A 17,777-nucleotide genomic window follows, 5' to 3' on the forward strand; every position below is an offset into this window, starting at 1 on the left:
TGTCATTGGTTTGTGTATGTCCATTATCTCCGGTGTGGACATGTTTTCCTCAGGGGTGATGTCAGAGGCTGGAGTACTGTCCTTAGGGTTTTGTGGGTCAGTAGGTGTCGTAGTTTGAGTAGCGGCATTTCCAGGTGATGCGTCCAAAAGCTGGTCAACATGTCTGCGCCAGACGACATTAGGCTCAACACTCACTGTATATGAGAGTGGTCCAGTTTGTGTCAAAATTTCCGCATGTTGCCACTTGTCGCCTTGGTTACGATAGTCTCTTGCCAACACTTTTTGTCCGATGTCAAATGATCTTAGTTTCCTTTGTAACTGAGTTGGTGAACATTGTCTGTTTGAAACATGTTCTCGGATGTCAGGTTTCAGGAGATCTAAACGAGATCTTAGGTTTCTTCCCATGAACAACATTGCAGGTGACTGTCCAGTAGTAGTATGTGGAGTGTTTCTGTAGGCTAGCAGAAAGTTGGCGATTTTCTGCTGTAGTGGAACTTCCTCCCTCCTACTGGCTTTCATCGACTGTTTGAAAGTTTGTACAAAACGTTCAGCAAGTCCATTCGTTGCAGGGTGGTGAGGAGCAGAAGTAAGGTGTTTTATTCCGTTGCTTTTCAGGAAGATCTGAAACTCCTCACTAGTAAACTGGGTACCATTGTCACTTACAAGCTGAAGAGGGTATCCTGTACGTGCAAAAAGCATCTGTAACTGGTTCACCGTTACAGTTGTAGTTGCTTTCTTTACAGTGAAAACCTCGGGCCATTTTGAATGAGCGTCGACCACAATAAGGAACATGTGATCCATGAAAAGTCCAGCATAGTCAATGTGAACGCGTTGCCATGGGGCAACAGGCCATTCCCAAGTGTGGACAGGGGCAATCTGAGGTGAGCGCTGAGTCTGGTGACATCCTCTGCATGTTTTGACCAGAGTTTCAATTTGGTTGTCAAGGCCAGGCCACCACACATAACTTCTAGCAAGACTCTTCATCTTAACTACCCCCATGTGCCCATCATGCAGCGAGTTTAGAACTTTGGATCGCAGTTTGGGAGGTACAACAACGCGTGACCCCCACAGGACACATCCTTGGGACACAGTAAGTTGGTCTTTTCTGGTGAAATAGTCCTTAAGTTCAGTATCTGCATGCATTGGCCAGCCATTAACAGTTAAGTCATACACTCGAGATAGCAGAGGGTCGTTTCTTGTTTCCTTGCTTATTTGAGCGCAAGTCACCGGAAGCGGTTCCATTTGCAGCATGTGAAGATTTAAAGCAGGATCAGTAGCCTTCTCCGTCAGTGGTTGAGGAAGGCGAGAGAGACCATCTGCATTTCCATGTCGTGTTGTCCCTTTATATTCAATGGTATAGGTGTGTGCTCCAAGAAAGAGAGCCCAACGTTGTAAACGAGCGGCGGCCATAGCAGGAACACCTTTCTTTGGACTGAAAATGGAAACAAGAGGCTGGTGATCTGTAATCAGCATGAAGTGTTTTCCATACAGGTATTGGTTAAACTTCTTAACACCCCACACTAAGCTTAAAGCTTCTCTGTCAATCTGTGCATAATTACGCTCTGCTGGTGATAAAGAGCGTGATGCAAAGGCAATGGGGCGTTCAGAGCCATCAGTCATTTTGTGAGATAGAACTGCACCAATGCCATAAGGTGAAGCGTCACAGGCTAGACATAGGGGAAGCTTTGGATCAAAGTGTGTGAGCACCTTGTCTGAAATAATGAGTTCCTTTGCCTTTGTAAATGCCTGTTCACAGTCTTTAGTCCAGTCCCACTTTGCCTTTTGGTGCAGTAGTGCATTCAGTGGGTGCAGCACAGTGGAAAGGTTTGGCAAAAACTTGTGATAATAGTTAACAAGGCCAAGAAATGAGCGTAACTGGCTGACATTTTCTGGTTGTGGAGATTTTACTACAGCTTCAATTTTGTCCTGCGTTTTGTGAAGTCCGTGCTTGTCTATTTTGTGTCCACAATACTCAATGGACTCCTTGAAAAACTCACATTTCTTTTTGTTTGCTTTTAGACCATATTCTTCCAGTTTCGTTAGAACTGCATTCAAGTTTTGCAAGTGTGACTCTTTGTCCCAACCAGTAACAATAATATCATCCAAGTAACATTGAGTACCTGGGATTCCTTGTAGCACTTGGTCCATTGCACGTTGCCATATCGCAGGGGCACTTGTAATACCAAATACAAGCCGGTTGTATTGGTATAGTCCTTTGTGAGTATTTATGGTGAGGTACTTGCGTGAACTTTCATCCATTTCCATCTGTAGATATGCTTGTGCGAGGTCAATCTTTGTGAAGTGCTCACCATTTGCTAGAGATGCAAAAATGTCATCGATGCGAGGGAGTGGATACTGGTCTGCATGCATGACAGGGTTAACAGTTACTTTGAAATCACCACAAATGCGCACTTTGTCTGAAGATTTCTTGGCAACAGGTACGATTGGTGTAGCCCACTCAGACCAGTCCACTTTGGATACTATTCCTTGATCCATGAGATTTTGCAGCTCAGCTTCAACTTTTGGGCGTAGCGCATATGGAACAGGGCGTGCTTTATGAAACTTTGCTTTTGCACCTTCTTCCAGCTCGAGACGTGCTTTGATGTGTTTCATTGTTCCTATGCCTTCGCTGAACACATGTGCATGTTTATCCAGTATCTCAGTTAACTTCATGTCTGTGAGCTGTTTGGAGGCTATGTGCATGGACTTTATTTCATGCCAGTTAAGCTTGATTTGTCGTAGCCATCTACGACCAAATAGTGGTACACCTCCCTCTTTAAGGACGAACAGCTCAAGATTGCACTTTTGGTTTCTGTATTTCACTTTCACTTTGAGTTTTCCCAGTGGTGCAACCTTTTCTCCTGTGTATGTCTTCAGTTTTACACTGGTGCGTGACAGTTTAGTGTCTGGGAACATTTTCTTGTAGTCGTTGAATGATATGATCGACAGTGCTGACCCTGTGTCCAGTTCCATTTTTAATGGCACTCCATTAATTTTTGGTGTCAGCCAAATCACATCACCGTCATTCTCTTCTGTAGCACACAGCCCTAAACAAGCCAATTCTTCCTCACTTGAACTGTCAGAATCTGTCTGTGCTACTTTGTGCAATTTTTGTCCTTTTCTTATATTGTGTTTATCTTTTGCATTACTGTACTTTAATTTACACATCTTCTGTATGTGTCCTCTTCTATCACATTGTCGGCAGTCTTTATCCTTAAACCAACACTCTGCGGGGTCATGTGACTGTTTACCGCATCTGAAACAGGGCTTTGCTTTGGTATTATGCCGTTTGGTGTGCAGTTTAAACACAGAGCTTGTGGCTGCGTTTTTTACCTTGAAGCTCCGTCGCATCCCTTGCTGCTGTCTCCGCTGAAACAGCTATTTCCACTGCTCGTTGCAAGGTGAGTTTGTCCTCCGTCAAAAGCCGTTTCTGAATGCTCTCGTTGTGCAGCCCGCACACGAACCTGTCCCTCAGAGCATCTGAAAGTCCGTCTCTGAACTGACAGTGTTCGGCCAGTTTCCTCAGTTCTGCGATGTACTCTGACACCGTCTCCGTCCTTGACTGGTTTCTCTTGTGAAATCTAAAGCGCTCAGCAATCACCAATGGTGCTGGGTTTAGATGACTTTTCATTATCTGCATTATTTCATCAAATGTTTTGTCTGCCGGTTTAGCTGGGGCGACCAGGCTACGGAGTAAGTTATACATTTTGGCGCCCATGACACTGAGTAGGACAGCCACTTTTCTTTCGTCCTGTATCTCATTAGCTAGGCAGTACTGCTCAACTCTTTCCACATAAGTTGTCCAGTCTTCTACCGAACTGTCAAATATGTCCATATTTCCCAAGATTCCGGACATTTTTTTTTTCACTTTTCTTGGCGTCCGTTCACTTTTACCTTGGTCCTGAGCGACACCCGTCCTCACCTCCGGCTAGCTTGATCAGAGCAGAATCCGGGGCGAGCAGACGAAACTTACGTCCACACAACCAAGTCCATGAAGCACTATTCACTTGTGTCCGGTCCACCTCCGCATTTGTAGGGTCCTTTTTAAGTCTCGTCGCCAATTTTGTTATGTTTATTCTCTTACATAACCTTTGTAAAGAGCACAGATTCACGTTACTTTTGTTAGCGTGTTTTTTTTTCCTGAACAAGCCTCATCACAATGATATTCATCCGCTGACCAATCACACCTCCACACCGCACGGAGAAGGGCAACAAAAAGTAGAGCATACCAAACAATGCAATATGCAAACGAGAAACAACACTTCCAAGTCAATACATAACATTGACTAATAAACAACCTGGTGAGGGTTGCTCGCACCGTTGAACAGCGTGCAAATATTTGAAATATTTTTGTTATTCTTATTTTTATTCTATTCTAGTGAGTTGCTGTTATGAAGCAGAGCGTGGTAGCTTTCCCCCTCCCCTGCTGTTGCCAAGCCGCGAAGGGCTCCCCTGCCGCGGACTACCAGGTTCGTGAAAGGAGCTTGCGACTGAAAGCCCACCATTGGCTGTCCCGACTGCCCAAGCTGGCAGGCTGTGGCGTCAGGGAAGGACTGGACTGACAGACGCTAACGTGGAAATACCAGAAACTAAGGATATAACATTGGAAACTCGAACAATGGGATTTTTATGCTAATTGTGGATTCCCCAGGTTGACGATAACTAATGTTCAAGCGTTGTCTGGAAGTTTCAGAGTTGATCCCGATGTGGTGACGCTACAGCTCAGAGTCGACGGGAAGCTAATGTTAGCCGACGCGCTAACGCTACTTGCGCTATTAATTGTTTTTGTCAAATTTATCGTCTTAACTTGGCGTGTAAAACCGTATCAACACTCGAGTTGATGTCAGGCACATAGACTCCAGAGATGTTGGCATTTGATCAACTTTCCCACAACTCGTCGTCGTCGTTATCTTGGCGAAGTTAGTCTTTCTAACTAGCGAGCGTTAGCCACCTAGCTGGCTAGTAGCTAACGTTGGCTAACTGTTGACTCCAAACGGATTTAAAGCCAAAGAATTTAGCTTTAAATTAAGCCAAGGCTAGTAAGAGCACAGCTGTTTCCACGTCAGCGTACTTGCTGTACGGTGTGCTGTCTACTTGTTTTAAAGTGATACATCCACCCGGAAGCGCTTTACTTTTTTAAAGTCGTTGTTGGTTTGAAACGTAAAGAAAACACTTCTAGATATGCAAATGACTGAATCAATCACCGGTTTACTTGCCTAATGCTAGCTAGCTCTGACCGAGTTAGCCGGCCGAAGTTGGAATCCTGCCCCCTGCTCAATGAGCTTGCTTTGAGGCCTTGTCTACTGTGGAAACATATCCAAAGCCTTAATACAGTTTCCCAGCTTCTGAGTGGAGTTCATATTTTAATGTTTGGATTTTTGGTCGTCTTCTTCACGAACTGATAGGAGCACCTGGACGCCGTTTACCTGCCGGTGGGAAATATTGTTGATTTTCAAGGTACAGTATTTGGCACTTAAAGTCCAGTACAAAACAATTACAAACACAACATACGTTGTCGGGCTCTATCGTAACAATTTACAGTAGGTATGTGTGATAAGTGCGTAGTGTTATACAGGCAGACGTCCAACTTCTGTACATGTACTGACGAGTTTTTTTTTTTTTTAATCTATTAAAATCATGCTATTACATGACTAAAAGGCAATGTATAAAAATGTGTTAAGTTGTAGCGATAACCAGAAATATTTCTTTAGTCAACTCATTTAAAGCCCATTGAATATCAAAGCTAATCCTGCAGCTGGGTCTTGTACGGAGATAATGTTGACCAAGAATAAGTTTAAAATATTGTTCCATTTGTTTCTACTTGGTCTTTTGGTGTACATGATGTTCATGATGCATTTGCACCGACCATCTGTCACTTCACACTACACAGATGCTTAACCCAAACCACCTCAACCACCATCACATGAAGTCATGACCAGTTTGACGCTGATATTCTGCAAAAATAGCTACTAGCGTTGGTCTGGCATTTATTTGCCTTTCACACAGAACACGGCATCCCACAACAGCTTCTGGGTGACATTTTTAAAAGTACTTAGAGTGCAGCAGTGTGAGGGAATTGGTTGTCAGCATGTAATGCCCTTGCACACAGGCACCATGCAGCCAGCCACTTTTGTTTTGTTTTTGTTCTCAGCAAAGTTGAAGGCTAGACAGAAGTGAAGGCATTTTGTAAAGGTTTCATTGTAAGTATATTCCATCTTTTAATCACATTTATCAGATTATGCAGTTAAACAATCAGGAGTCCATAAAAGGTAAACGCTTGTTGTTAGCATGTGAGGCCATCAAACTAGTGTTTTCTACTACCTTATTCCTGCTTCAATTTGTTCCTTTGTTGGAATGCAAAATCCATTTCACATGATTTCAGGCAGTTATCTAGCAATCTGTCTGAGGGATGTGAACTTCCAGGTTTAGAGACTGGTTGTGATTCTTACTAAATTGTCATTGTAACCTTTAACCATATACTTCAAAGAATGCAGTTTTCTTAGTTTCCTATGGTTGAACAGGGGCTACTGTTGATCTTTGAACAGAACAACAGCTTATTGCTGCAACAATTTAACAGTAAGCACTTTCAGCTGATTTGTTTGTTGAATAAGATTTAGCAATATGCTTTGTTGACTCTTGAGTGTGTTGGCTGTCACAGCAAAGGCATTTTTGACATTATGACCATTGGCTGTCTTGAATCTGTGCAGTGTTTAGTAACACATTTCTTTCAGCTAAGACTTGATATCAAAATGACTTGCCTCCAATTCTAATATTGTTAAATAACGGGGAGTCAGATTCTTCTGTTTGCATACATAGGTGTTTTCTGACATACATACATTTTGGTTACATATGAGGAAGAATAACTACTGTCTGTAATCTACTGAATCTTTCTAGCTGTGTTTTTCATACGGCGCGCTAAACAGCGCCCGATCGATCAGAATGTTTTGAGGCCGATGCCGATATTTGAAAGGGGAAAAAATTTGATTAATCGGGGGATTAATTCTAAGTATATACATACCGTATATATTAACTTAGCATTTTTCATTACGTCCAACAAATATATGAATTAAAGATAAAATGTTTTACAATACTTTGCCCTTCAGTATTAAATTTTGAAACCGAGAGAAAATTGTGAACAAAACATATAAAGGAATCTGTAAATAAAAATATTAAACCTTTGGGAAATTATTTAACTAAAATGCAAATGAAACAATTTATAAATGAGTTAAGAAAAAAACTCTCGATTTGTACTTGTTGCTGCAAACTGGAGGGTAGGTTCTTGTACAGACAGATTCAGCCCACTATTGTAAATAGGCCTGGCTGTATCTGGTAGGTTACTGAGAGAACCCTACAGAACATATATAGCCTATAGTCAAACTAATTGTAGTCAACCATAGCCTCCTTTGCACTGCCTGTAAAAGCCAGCATTGATCTTTTATTGTTATGCTTCAGTATTGTTCTGATTCCTTTCCTGCTCATGTCCTAATGTCTCTTCCAATTCATGATTACAGATGATGTGTGAAGTGATGCCCACCATCAGTGAGACAGAAGGGCCCAATGGAGGAGGTGGCACAGGTCATCGAGGGTCCGGCTCCCCATTACAGTCGGACTCTGAAGGTCATTTTGAATCACTGATGGTGTCCATGTTAGAGGAGAGGGATCGTCTTCTTGAGACTCTGAGGGAGACCCAAGAAAATCTGAGTTTGGCTCAGGGTAAACTGCATGAGGTCGGCCACGAAAGGGACTCCCTCCAGAGACAACTCAACACTGCTTTGCCACAGGTGAGAGAGAACAAGGACATAGTATGTCTTCTATCTTTTTCTTGCTGGTGATGAATTACCAAGCCTGCGATACTGTAACTATGACTTATGGACTTTTATGGGGGGCCAGATCCAGAATTTACCTGTCAAAGTAATAGTTACCGTTTTTTTCCGTGTATAATGCGCCCCCATGTATAATACGCACCCTAAAAATGGCATGTTGATGCTGGAAAAAAGCCTGTACCCATGTATAATACGCACCCAATTCTTTTTAAAAAAAATTAAAAAAGAAATTTGTAATTTTTTTTTTCTTTTTTTTTTAAGTCCCAATGATCGTCACACACGCAGGGAGGCAATGGGTCCCATTTTTATAGTCTTTGGTATGGTCTTAAATAGGCTGGATGTATTTTTTTTGTTGGCGTTGATTTCTCCGACTGCCCGTAAAGGCACGACCGCGATCAGATGAAAAGAGAGGGAAGTGGCGTGCGGACATGTGAAAAAGGCGGCTCTGTATGGGAGAGACGTTGAAGAGGAATAAAAACACCCTTGGAAACCAAAACTTGCCCCTCGTCGTGACTCGGAGCCGCAACAAATGTTTCGGATTTGTGTAGGGTACATTGTGACAGCAAACGAGCAGGTGATCGAGCAAGCCTTGTCTGATACGAGAGCATTGCGGTTGTATGGAGCGTGTTTGAAGTGAACAGCAGAGACAAAAGGAACAAGGCAAAGTGTTGTGAAATAAAATATTACCTGTAATACGCATTTTGTTATTTGCTGATTGAAACTGCTAATTAAACTGTGAATTGAAACTAATAGGAAGAAAACAACTCTCGCTCTTTATATAGCTGACGTGTCTTGCGCATCCGTTCTGCGCATCGGATCCATAGTGCGCATGCGCAGTCATACTGCCTCCGTATGACGTCCGGTCCGCGATGGAGATTATAAAACAAACAATATTTGTCATGTCTCGTCCCCAGTTTTGCTATGTATCTAGGTTGCCATAGTTTCTGTTCGCGTCGCGACTCTCTTCCTGTGTCACCTCAATCAATGTAACGTGTTTTGTATTTAAGTCCTGTCTGCCCCTCGCTCACCGTCGGATCATTGCATGTGTTACTGTCATGATGTCTGTTTGGTTTCTGTTCCTGTCTTTGGTAATGTCACCCTGTCTTTTTGTTCCACGTCTTTGTCGGTCAGTCCTGTTGTTGGTTTTGTTGTACCATGACTTTCTTGAAAAAAAACAACATTTTTTTGTACCCATGTATAATGCGCACCCCAGATTTTAGGACAATAAATTAGTTAAATTTTGCGCATTATACACGGAAAAAAACGGTAAGTCCTTTTCCAAAAAAGTTTGAGCTTTAAGAGATAGAAAAAAATCATTCTACATTTATCAGACCGAGAAATTTTGAGGGAATCACTTATTCAGTCAAATTGTTTGATTTTAAACAATTTGCAACTGTGTAGTTGCTGTAAAGTGAAAACCATCCATGTCCAAATACAAGCTTAGGTGGAGACTTATCATGCCGCGTGTGGTGTGCTTTGACTGACCTTGACCGCTCGGGAAGACGTCCCACCTCAAATAATGGGGTATTCATTTTGGATTGTTTTGGCCCGACTTCACAACGTGTGTTTCTCCCCAAGAACAAACGAGCATGCAGCCGATTGTCAGTGACATGCAGCCAATCAGAAAACAAGGTGGCGAGGAGGCGTGGAAGCGCGGTGGGAAATCCAAAATGAAAACAGCCATGGCGCAACAGAAAGTCGGTGCTCACCCTGTCTCCACTCGTTTTTTTCTTTACACTCTTTTTCTGTTAAAAACGAACAAAATACTATCACTACTTGATCCGCCACTTTTGTTTACTCCAGTACCACATTTAATCTTGGGATGTTTTGAGAGCTTTCCCATCTAAAAGGAATATTGATTGATGAAATCCCTTTGTGTATGATGTGATTTTGCCGTGTGGCTGCTCACCACACATAGCACGTTAAAACTGTAACCGTTATATCTGTAATTTTTTTTCCTCAGTTTGTATGTATATTATTTCATTTAAATATTTTAAGAATTAATGTGAACCGCCTCTCCCTGCAATCTAAATGCCGTCAATTCACCTGTGGTGTTTCGATAAGAACTTCCCCAATTTCCACCTCTACACTGCAGGGGTGTCACTCATTTCTGTTGTGGGCCACATTGTTGTCAAAGTTTCCCTCGGAGGGCCATTATGACTGTCAACACCTTCTATATACATACAATATAGGCTACACAACAAACTGATGAATAACTAGTTTTGAAATCAGGGACTAAATACTGTTGAAATAGTTTATGAAGATGAATGGTGATAAAAATGACTAGCAATACCTTTTTGTTTTTAAAAAGTGAAGACAATTTTTAATTTTACTAATAACATAAAGTCGATACAAAATTGGTCTTTGCGGGCCACTTAAAATTATGTATCGGGCTATATCTGGCCCCCGGGCCTTAAATTTGACGCCCAAACATTTTCCCGTGAGGGCCACATAACCTTCTCTGATAGTGGTTTGTAACAAAAAAAGTGTGACGATTGCAGGAGTGCCTAATCGTAAAATGTATTGTTTTCCAGAAAGCACAAGCAAATAACCCTTTCTGGATTCTTCACAGAACAAAAGTCGGGAAATAAATAATAACACTATTCATGAAATAAATACATGAATCTCTTTGTGTGTCTCGGCATGTGAAGATGTTGACAATAAAGCAGACTTTGACTTTTGACTTTGACTTAAATAATAACCAAATAACCCTCTCTGGGTTCTTCACAGAAAAAAAGTCCATGGAACATAAACTTTCTGTTGTGCCGTGCACAATCGTAACAGGTCTAAATTCAGTTTAGTTGACAGAGGAGAATCTCTTACTTAAATGAGCAGGCTCTCAGTTCTTGTTTCCTTCCTTATAACCCTTTTCCAGTAGGCTTGTTTGGCACGCTCAAACATGGCGAATAAAAACTCTTGAATCTTGAATGACTGAGCTTGGCGCACAAATGTAGTATTCTGCTGAGCTAACAGTCCACTTTTGAGCTTTGAGAGTTTGTCTGCTCGTATTTGGCCTTGCAAGCTATCGTACTTGTCTTTGCGACGGGATTCATATTGTCGCCGCGGATTGTATTCTTTGAATACCGCCACCGCCTCTTGACATGAGACACAGTCTTTTCTTTGCATTTTCTTTTGCAACAAAAAAATTATCGTTTCTCCACTGCAGGTTAAATGCTCTGCATTCTGAATCAATTTTTGTCTTACCTAATCTTTTGTGTTCATTTTACACTGAGGTCATCTATGTGCCCGTCCGAGCTGGTAAAAAGCCCTTTCTCCATGATGTCATGTCCAATCCCTGCTGGGCTTGGGCTGGCACCCACACTCTTGAACTGGTGGCAGGTCCATTCATCCATGGTTGCCAGGTCTGAGTTTCATCGGTTACTTTGGGGTTTTTGTTTAGAAAAATCACTTGTAAATGTCGGCAGTCATAAGTTAAGGTTTTCATTTGCTTTTCCAAAAGTGCAGCTGCTTTTTTGGACTTCTTCTGCTCAGGAGAGACTAGGAGCTTGCCCCTTTGTCTTTCACATTTACAGAATCGGTAGAGCCTTATCAAAGTTCCAAAATCTCATAGAGAAGTACCGTATTTTCCGCCCTATAAGGCGCACCTAAAAACCTACGTTTTTATCAAAAGTCGACAGTGCGTCTTATAAGTCCAGTGCGCCTTATATATGGATATATATAAGTGATGAATTTGTTGATCCATACTGGTTGTACACAGTGCTCTGCCAAAATGTTTTAGTACGTTTTAGTACGACTAGTAAATTACAAGGTCGCATCGCTTCCCAACATTACGGTAACTGTAGTCAGGGGGCGTCACCGAATAGCTGTTGTACCCCTCGAGGCTATTTCATTTCAAAATAGGCTGCTCCGTTAATGTTTCGAGTAAATCTACGGATCGATTTGGAAGGGAAACATAGGTAAGTAGTACCAATGTGTTAGATCGAACTTTAGTCAGTTCTGATCATTTTATAGGAGATCGTTTGAGAAACGCGATTGTTTACACTTTGCTGAGGCTCATGGAAGATTGCGAGCTGAGGCTCATAGGAAATTGCGGATGGCTAATGCTATAACGATAGCTGCTATACGCGCGAGGCTATTACATGTCAAAATAGGCTGCTCTGTTCATGTTTCGAATAAATCTACGGATCGATATGGAAGGGAAACATAGGTAAGTAGTACCAATGCGTTAGATCGAACTTTAGTCAGTTCTGATCATTTTATAGGAGATCGTTTGAGAAACGCGATTGTTTACAGAGGGCCCGTTGGTTATTGGCTAGTGGGTGCATACCGCAACCCTAGTCAACCTCAGTTTGTTCCAGTAAAGCTTCTATTTTATGCGCCTTATAGTCCGGTGCGCCTTATTTATGGACAAAGTTTTAAAATGGGCCCTTCATTGAAGGTGCGCCTTATACCCCGGTGCGCCTAATAGGGCGCAAAATACGGTAATTGTTTCTGCGACCAATCACAGTCATGGTTTCATGAAATAAAAATTTAAAACGGATTCAAAATTTAAGCTGAGTGAAAGACACGTGATGACACGGGCACTCCAGTTGGACAAACTACATAACATTACACCTATCCAATAAATCCGTTGTAGTTGTTTATCATTTTCATTTGCGCCTTAACTCAAACCTTTGTCCCCATTTAGTAAAGAGAATCACAACTGAAAGAACTCTAAATTGTGCTTTAACACTATATAGGTAAAGATCCTCATTACAAGTTAACTTTACCAGCTGCAGGAGGGTTGCACATTTTTTTATTTTACTTTTGAAGTGTCAAAATCATTAATTACATTCATCCCAGATTCTAAAAAAGTGCTACTGAAAAACAAAATAAAGCAATATTTCAACAGACAAAAAAAAGGGTTTTCTGCATGCACAAAAAGGTGTACCATAACTGCACGGATAACTGTGGTGCAAAAACTGAAGTACGGACCGTACTGTGGGTTATCTGTATTGTTGCACCCCTAGTAATCATGTATGTTATTGAACATGACCAGAGCAGAACAGTGATAGAAATTTCTATAAATTCCAACCACAGTGCAGGCTGTGTAAATAGATTGGCAAAACACACCGTAAACTCATGACAATTGTAACATACCCTTAGTGGTTCTCAAAACCCAAAGCTAAAGAATGAGTGAGTTTGAAGAGTTGGAATTCCCTGAGTTATACATATGACTCGCAAGAAGCGCGTCAAGGAAAGTTATTCATTACAAAATCAATTTGTAGATCTTATTTAAACATTTCAAAATATTAAAAAAATACAGTTCATGCAAATTATATTTGGTGACAGAAAAATGTGCAATAAGGATAGAATATAAGGAATAAAGTACCGTAATTTTGGGACTATAAGTCGCACCGGAGTATAAATTGCACCAGCCATAAAATGCCCAAAAAAGTGAAAAAAAACATATATATGTATATAAGTCGCTCCTGAGTATAAGTCGCCCCCCCCCCCACTCAAACTATGAAAAAAAACGTGACTTATAGTCTGAAAATTACGGTAATCTTTTATTTTGTTTTTAGTTTTGTCCTCTACAGTAATATCTACTAGTAAGTAATAGCCTGGCATCTATAGCACATTGTTAGCTGAGCGTGCTATGATTGGCTTTTGTGAATGCTGTGAAATTATTTTACATGGGTAATGTTGCTCAGAGGGAAAAACAAAACCTGCACTGCAAAATTGAATCCCATGGGCAGTTTTAACATATAATGATGGATGTTTGAAGCCTTGATGTTTCCTAGCAGCAGTATCAGATGCCTTTCATTGGAGTAGCGTGACAAGTATGCGTACATGATCTTATTACCTGGCTTGACACTCAACACAAAGACCAGCTCATTGTCCATCTGTTTGATGCGTTAATGAATTGTTTAGAGCAGGGGTGCCCAAACTTTTTCAGCTCGCGAGCTACTTTTGAAATGACCAAGTCACAAAGATCTACCCAGTAAAAAAATAATAATTTTATAAATACCGTAATTTTCGGACTATAAATCGCGTTTTTTTTTTTTTTTTATAGTTTGGGTGGGGGGCGACTTATACTCAGGAGCGACTTATATATGTTTTTTTTCACAAATCTTTACTTGATCATTAACACATCACTTACTTACAAGTATAGTTGACCACTTCACATGTTATTTTTAGTATAGTTGATCACTTCACATGCTTTGATATCTTTATCTTGAACATATTCAAAACATGAAAAATAGAGAGAAAAAATCAAATAAAGTAATTAACACTTTAAAGCGCCATATCCTCTGGACATGTCCTCTGTCACTAGGATGACATAAAGGACAAGGAATTTGATCGATGGATTTAATGATTTGGAGTGACACAAATGGTTTGATAATATTGTTGTTTATGTGATAGTTATTTAAAATATAGGTTATATATCGTTGTATGGGCCTGTGGAATAATTTGAACTGCGGCGCGGCACACGGCATTGTTGACAAAGGACGATCGATGGATTTAATGAATTGGAGTGACACAGATGGTTTTATAAACGTGTTATTTACAGTGCCTTGCGAAAGTATTCGGCCCCCTTGAACTTTTCAACATTTCGCCACATTTCAAGCTTCAAACATAAAGATAGAAAATTTTATTTTTTTGTCAAGAATCAACAACAAGTGGGACACAATCGTGAAGTGGAACGAAATTTATTGGATAATTTAAACTCGGTGGAGCACTGGCTAGCACGTCCGCCTCACAGTACGGAGGGTGCGGGTTCGATTCCCTGTGTGGAGTTTGCATGTTCTCCCCGTGTCCGCGTGGGTTTTCTCCAGGCACTCCCACATCCCCAAAAACATGCTTGGTAGGCTGATTGAGCGCTCCAAATTGCCCCTAGGTGTGAGTGCGTGTGCGGATGGTTGTTCGTCTCTGTGTGCCCTGCGATTGGCTGGCAACCGGTTCAGGGTGTCCCCCGCCTACTGCCCGATGACAGCTGGGATAGGCTCCAGCAAGCCCGCGACCCTCGTGGGGATACAGCGGTACATGGATGGAATTTAAACTTTTTTTAACAAAGAAAAAACTGAAAAGTGGGGCGTGCAATATTATTCGGCCCCCTTGCGCTCATACTTTGTAGCGCCACCTTTTGCTGCAATTACAGCTGCAAGTCGCTTGGGGTATGTCTCTATGAGTTTTGCACATCGAGAGACTGGAATTCTTGCCCATTCTTCCTTGCAAAACAGCTCGAGCTCAGTGAGGTTGGATGGAGAGCGTTTGTGAACAGCAGTCTTCAGCTCTTTCCACAGATTCTCGATTGGATTCAGGTCTGGACTTTGACTTGGCCATTCTAACACCTGGATACGTCTATTTGTGAACCATTCCATTGTAGATTTGGCTTTATGTTTTGGATCATTTCCCTGTTTGATGATAAATCTCCGTCCCAGTCTCGGGTCTTTTGCAGACTCCAACAGGTTTTCTTCCAGAATGGTCCTGTATTTGGCTCCATCCATCTTCCCATCAATTTTAGCCATCTTCCCTGTCCTTGCTGAAGAAAAGCAGGCCCAAACCATGATTCTGCCACCACCATCTTTGACAGTGGGGATGGTGTGTTCAGGGTGATGAGCTGTGTTGCTTTTACGCCAAACATATCGTTTTGCATTGTGGCCAAAAAGTTCGATTTTGGTTTCATCTGACCAGAGCACCTTCTTCCACATGTTTGGTGTGTCTCCCAGGTGGCTTGTGGCAAACTTTAAACGAGACTTTTTATGGATATCTTTGAGAAATGGCTTTCTTCTTGCCACTCTTCCATAAAGGCCAGATTTGTGCAGTGCACGACTGATTGTTGTCCTATGAACAGACTCTCCCACCTCCGCTGTAGTTATCTGCAGTTCATCCAGAGTGATCATGGGCCTCTTGGCTGCATCTCTGATCAGTCTTCTCCTTGTTTGAGATGAAAGTTTGGAGGGACGGCCGTGTCTTTGTAGATGTGCAGTGGTCTAATACTCCTTCCATTTCAATATAATTGCTTGCACAGTGCTCCTTGAGATGTTTAAAGCTTGGGAAATCTTTTTGTATCCAAATCCGGCTTTCAACTTCTCCACAACAGTATCTCGGACCTGCCTGGTGTGTTCCTTTGTCTTCATGGTTCTCTCAGCGCTTTAAACAGAACCCTGAGACTATCAAAGAGCAGATGCATTTATATGGAGACTTGATTATACACAGGAGCATTCTATTTATTATCTATCATCAGTCATTTCGGACAACATTGGATCATTCAAAGATCCTCACTGAACTTCTGGAGTGAGTTTGCTGCACTGAAAATAAAGGGGCCGAATAATATTGCACGCCCCACTTTTCAGTTTTTTATTTGTTAAAAAAGTTTAAATTATCCAATCAATTTCGTTCCACTTCACGATTGTGTCCCACTTGTTGTTGATTCTTGACAAAAAATTACAATTTTATATCTTTATGTTTAAAGCCTGAAATGTGGCGAAATGTTGAAAGGTTCAAGGGGGCCGAATATTTTCGCAAGGCACTGTATATGTCATCGTGAAAAAAAAGTGCTACTCCCATTCCCTATGAAAGTGATACTTCTTACTATGGTCAGCTGCCCCACTCATTTTTATACCCTTTCTTAAGTTTAAGAGAAAAACCAGGGTTTTGACAATTGGAGGGAACTCGCGAGATAGCGTGTTTGTGTTGTGTTGTTAGCGCCGTTGTTTATACACGCGTCAAGTGCGAGAAGAAAAAAAACAAATTTTAATATCACGCGATCCACCAATAGTGGCTTGGCGGTCGATCGCGATCGACGTATTGCGCACCCCTGGTTTAGAGCCAATGCAGTCATTCATAAGACAGATCAGTTTTCAGTCATCGCTGAGGAAAATTAACAGTTATATTTTGTAATTGTGATTTATGTCTGGGTAACTTTGTTAACCTTACGATAGGATACGTACCCCGATACACAAGTCAAGATATGATATGTACCTCTATACTAGTACTTAACTAATTTACAAAAGCACTTGGACTTGCAGTCTTTTTAAAGCATTCACCACAAAAAAATGGCATAAACATAACTCATGTAAAATTATAATATGTACTGTGTGTATTATATATAATATATGCAATAATGTTCATTATGGACAGAATTTCATATCTCGATATTTTTGATAATGATGGTAATATGGGTTCAGTGAAATCTAAGCAATTATTTTTAAAGATAAAGCAAAATATTAAAACAAAATGTGGCAAGTGCAGGTAAATGGACTGGCGAACCACGGACTGCTCGTATATTTTACCCTTCGCATCCATTTTCTATCACTTATCCGGAATTGGGTCACGGGGGCAGCAGTTTCAGTAGGGAAGCCCAGACTACTAATAATTGTGACATTATAAATATGTTCATGTAATGTTCTTATATACAATACGTGTACTGATACCGTATAGTGTCTCACTACCATTTTCACAACTGTTGCTATCATGGAAACTATAATAATAATAATAGTAATAATAATAATAGTAGTAGTAGAAGTAGCAGTTAGTAGTTGTAGTCGATGTTTAGATAATCTGTGTTGTAAACGAGTGATTTTTGGGTTCTTAATCCACCCCAATTAGAAAAATTTGAAGGATATGTTGAAATAATAACATAAAAAGGTATTTTGAATTACAAATAGCTGTGTACTGTGGTTACCCACAATACTTCAGAGACGCAGAAGTTACTTGGCTGCTGTTATGTCACGTAAACAGAATACCGATTGAGACATTCTTCTCACAGAGGATTGAGTCAGCTTGCCTTGTCGCTTTTGAAAATGCAATTTTTTTTCTTGTCAATTTACTGCAGCTTACGTCTTTACATTGATAGGCTTCGTCTAACTTTCAACGATTAAAAAAAATACGCCTATTTATCTTGACCAAGAAAATCAGTTGAGAAAACCGGGGCTAAAGGCTGAACGAGGGAGTGAATTTAGAATGTTAAAGGGCGCTGGTACTGGTACAACACAACCTTTGCTTGTG

At 41.0% G+C, this 17,777-nt stretch overlaps 2 protein-coding genes across 14 annotated transcripts in view; one reads left to right on the plus strand and one right to left on the minus strand.

The window, feature by feature from the left end:
• Positions 1–3,856, minus strand: part of LOC133153224 (uncharacterized) — a 33,161-nt gene extending 29,305 nt beyond the window's left edge. The window contains exon 1 of one of the 2 annotated variants that reach the window (XM_061277380.1): positions 3,334–3,659. Coding sequence is in view for 1 of the 2 variants with exons in the window: in XM_061277379.1 (XP_061133363.1) it covers positions 3,334–3,856 (523 nt within the window). In the remaining variant the exon portion in view is untranslated. Of the gene's footprint in view, positions 1–3,333 lie in introns of both variants that reach the window. The other variant, XM_061277379.1, reaches the window with a different exon arrangement.
• A 319-nt stretch (positions 3,857–4,175) lies between these two features.
• LOC133153217 (liprin-alpha-1-like) overlaps positions 4,176–17,777 on the plus strand; it is a 61,790-nt gene continuing 48,188 nt past the window's right edge. For 11 of the 12 annotated variants that reach the window (XM_061277349.1, XM_061277350.1, XM_061277353.1 and 8 more), the window contains exons 1-2: positions 4,476–5,457; positions 7,512–7,781. In XM_061277349.1, the coding sequence (XP_061133333.1) occupies positions 7,512–7,781 (270 nt within the window). In that variant the 5' untranslated portion in view covers positions 4,476–5,457. The other variant, XM_061277348.1, reaches the window with a different exon arrangement.

Source organism: Syngnathus typhle, linkage group LG4 (genome assembly GCF_033458585.1).
Source record: "Syngnathus typhle isolate RoL2023-S1 ecotype Sweden linkage group LG4, RoL_Styp_1.0, whole genome shotgun sequence".
NCBI classification, from domain to species: Eukaryota; Metazoa; Chordata; class Actinopteri; order Syngnathiformes; family Syngnathidae; genus Syngnathus; species Syngnathus typhle.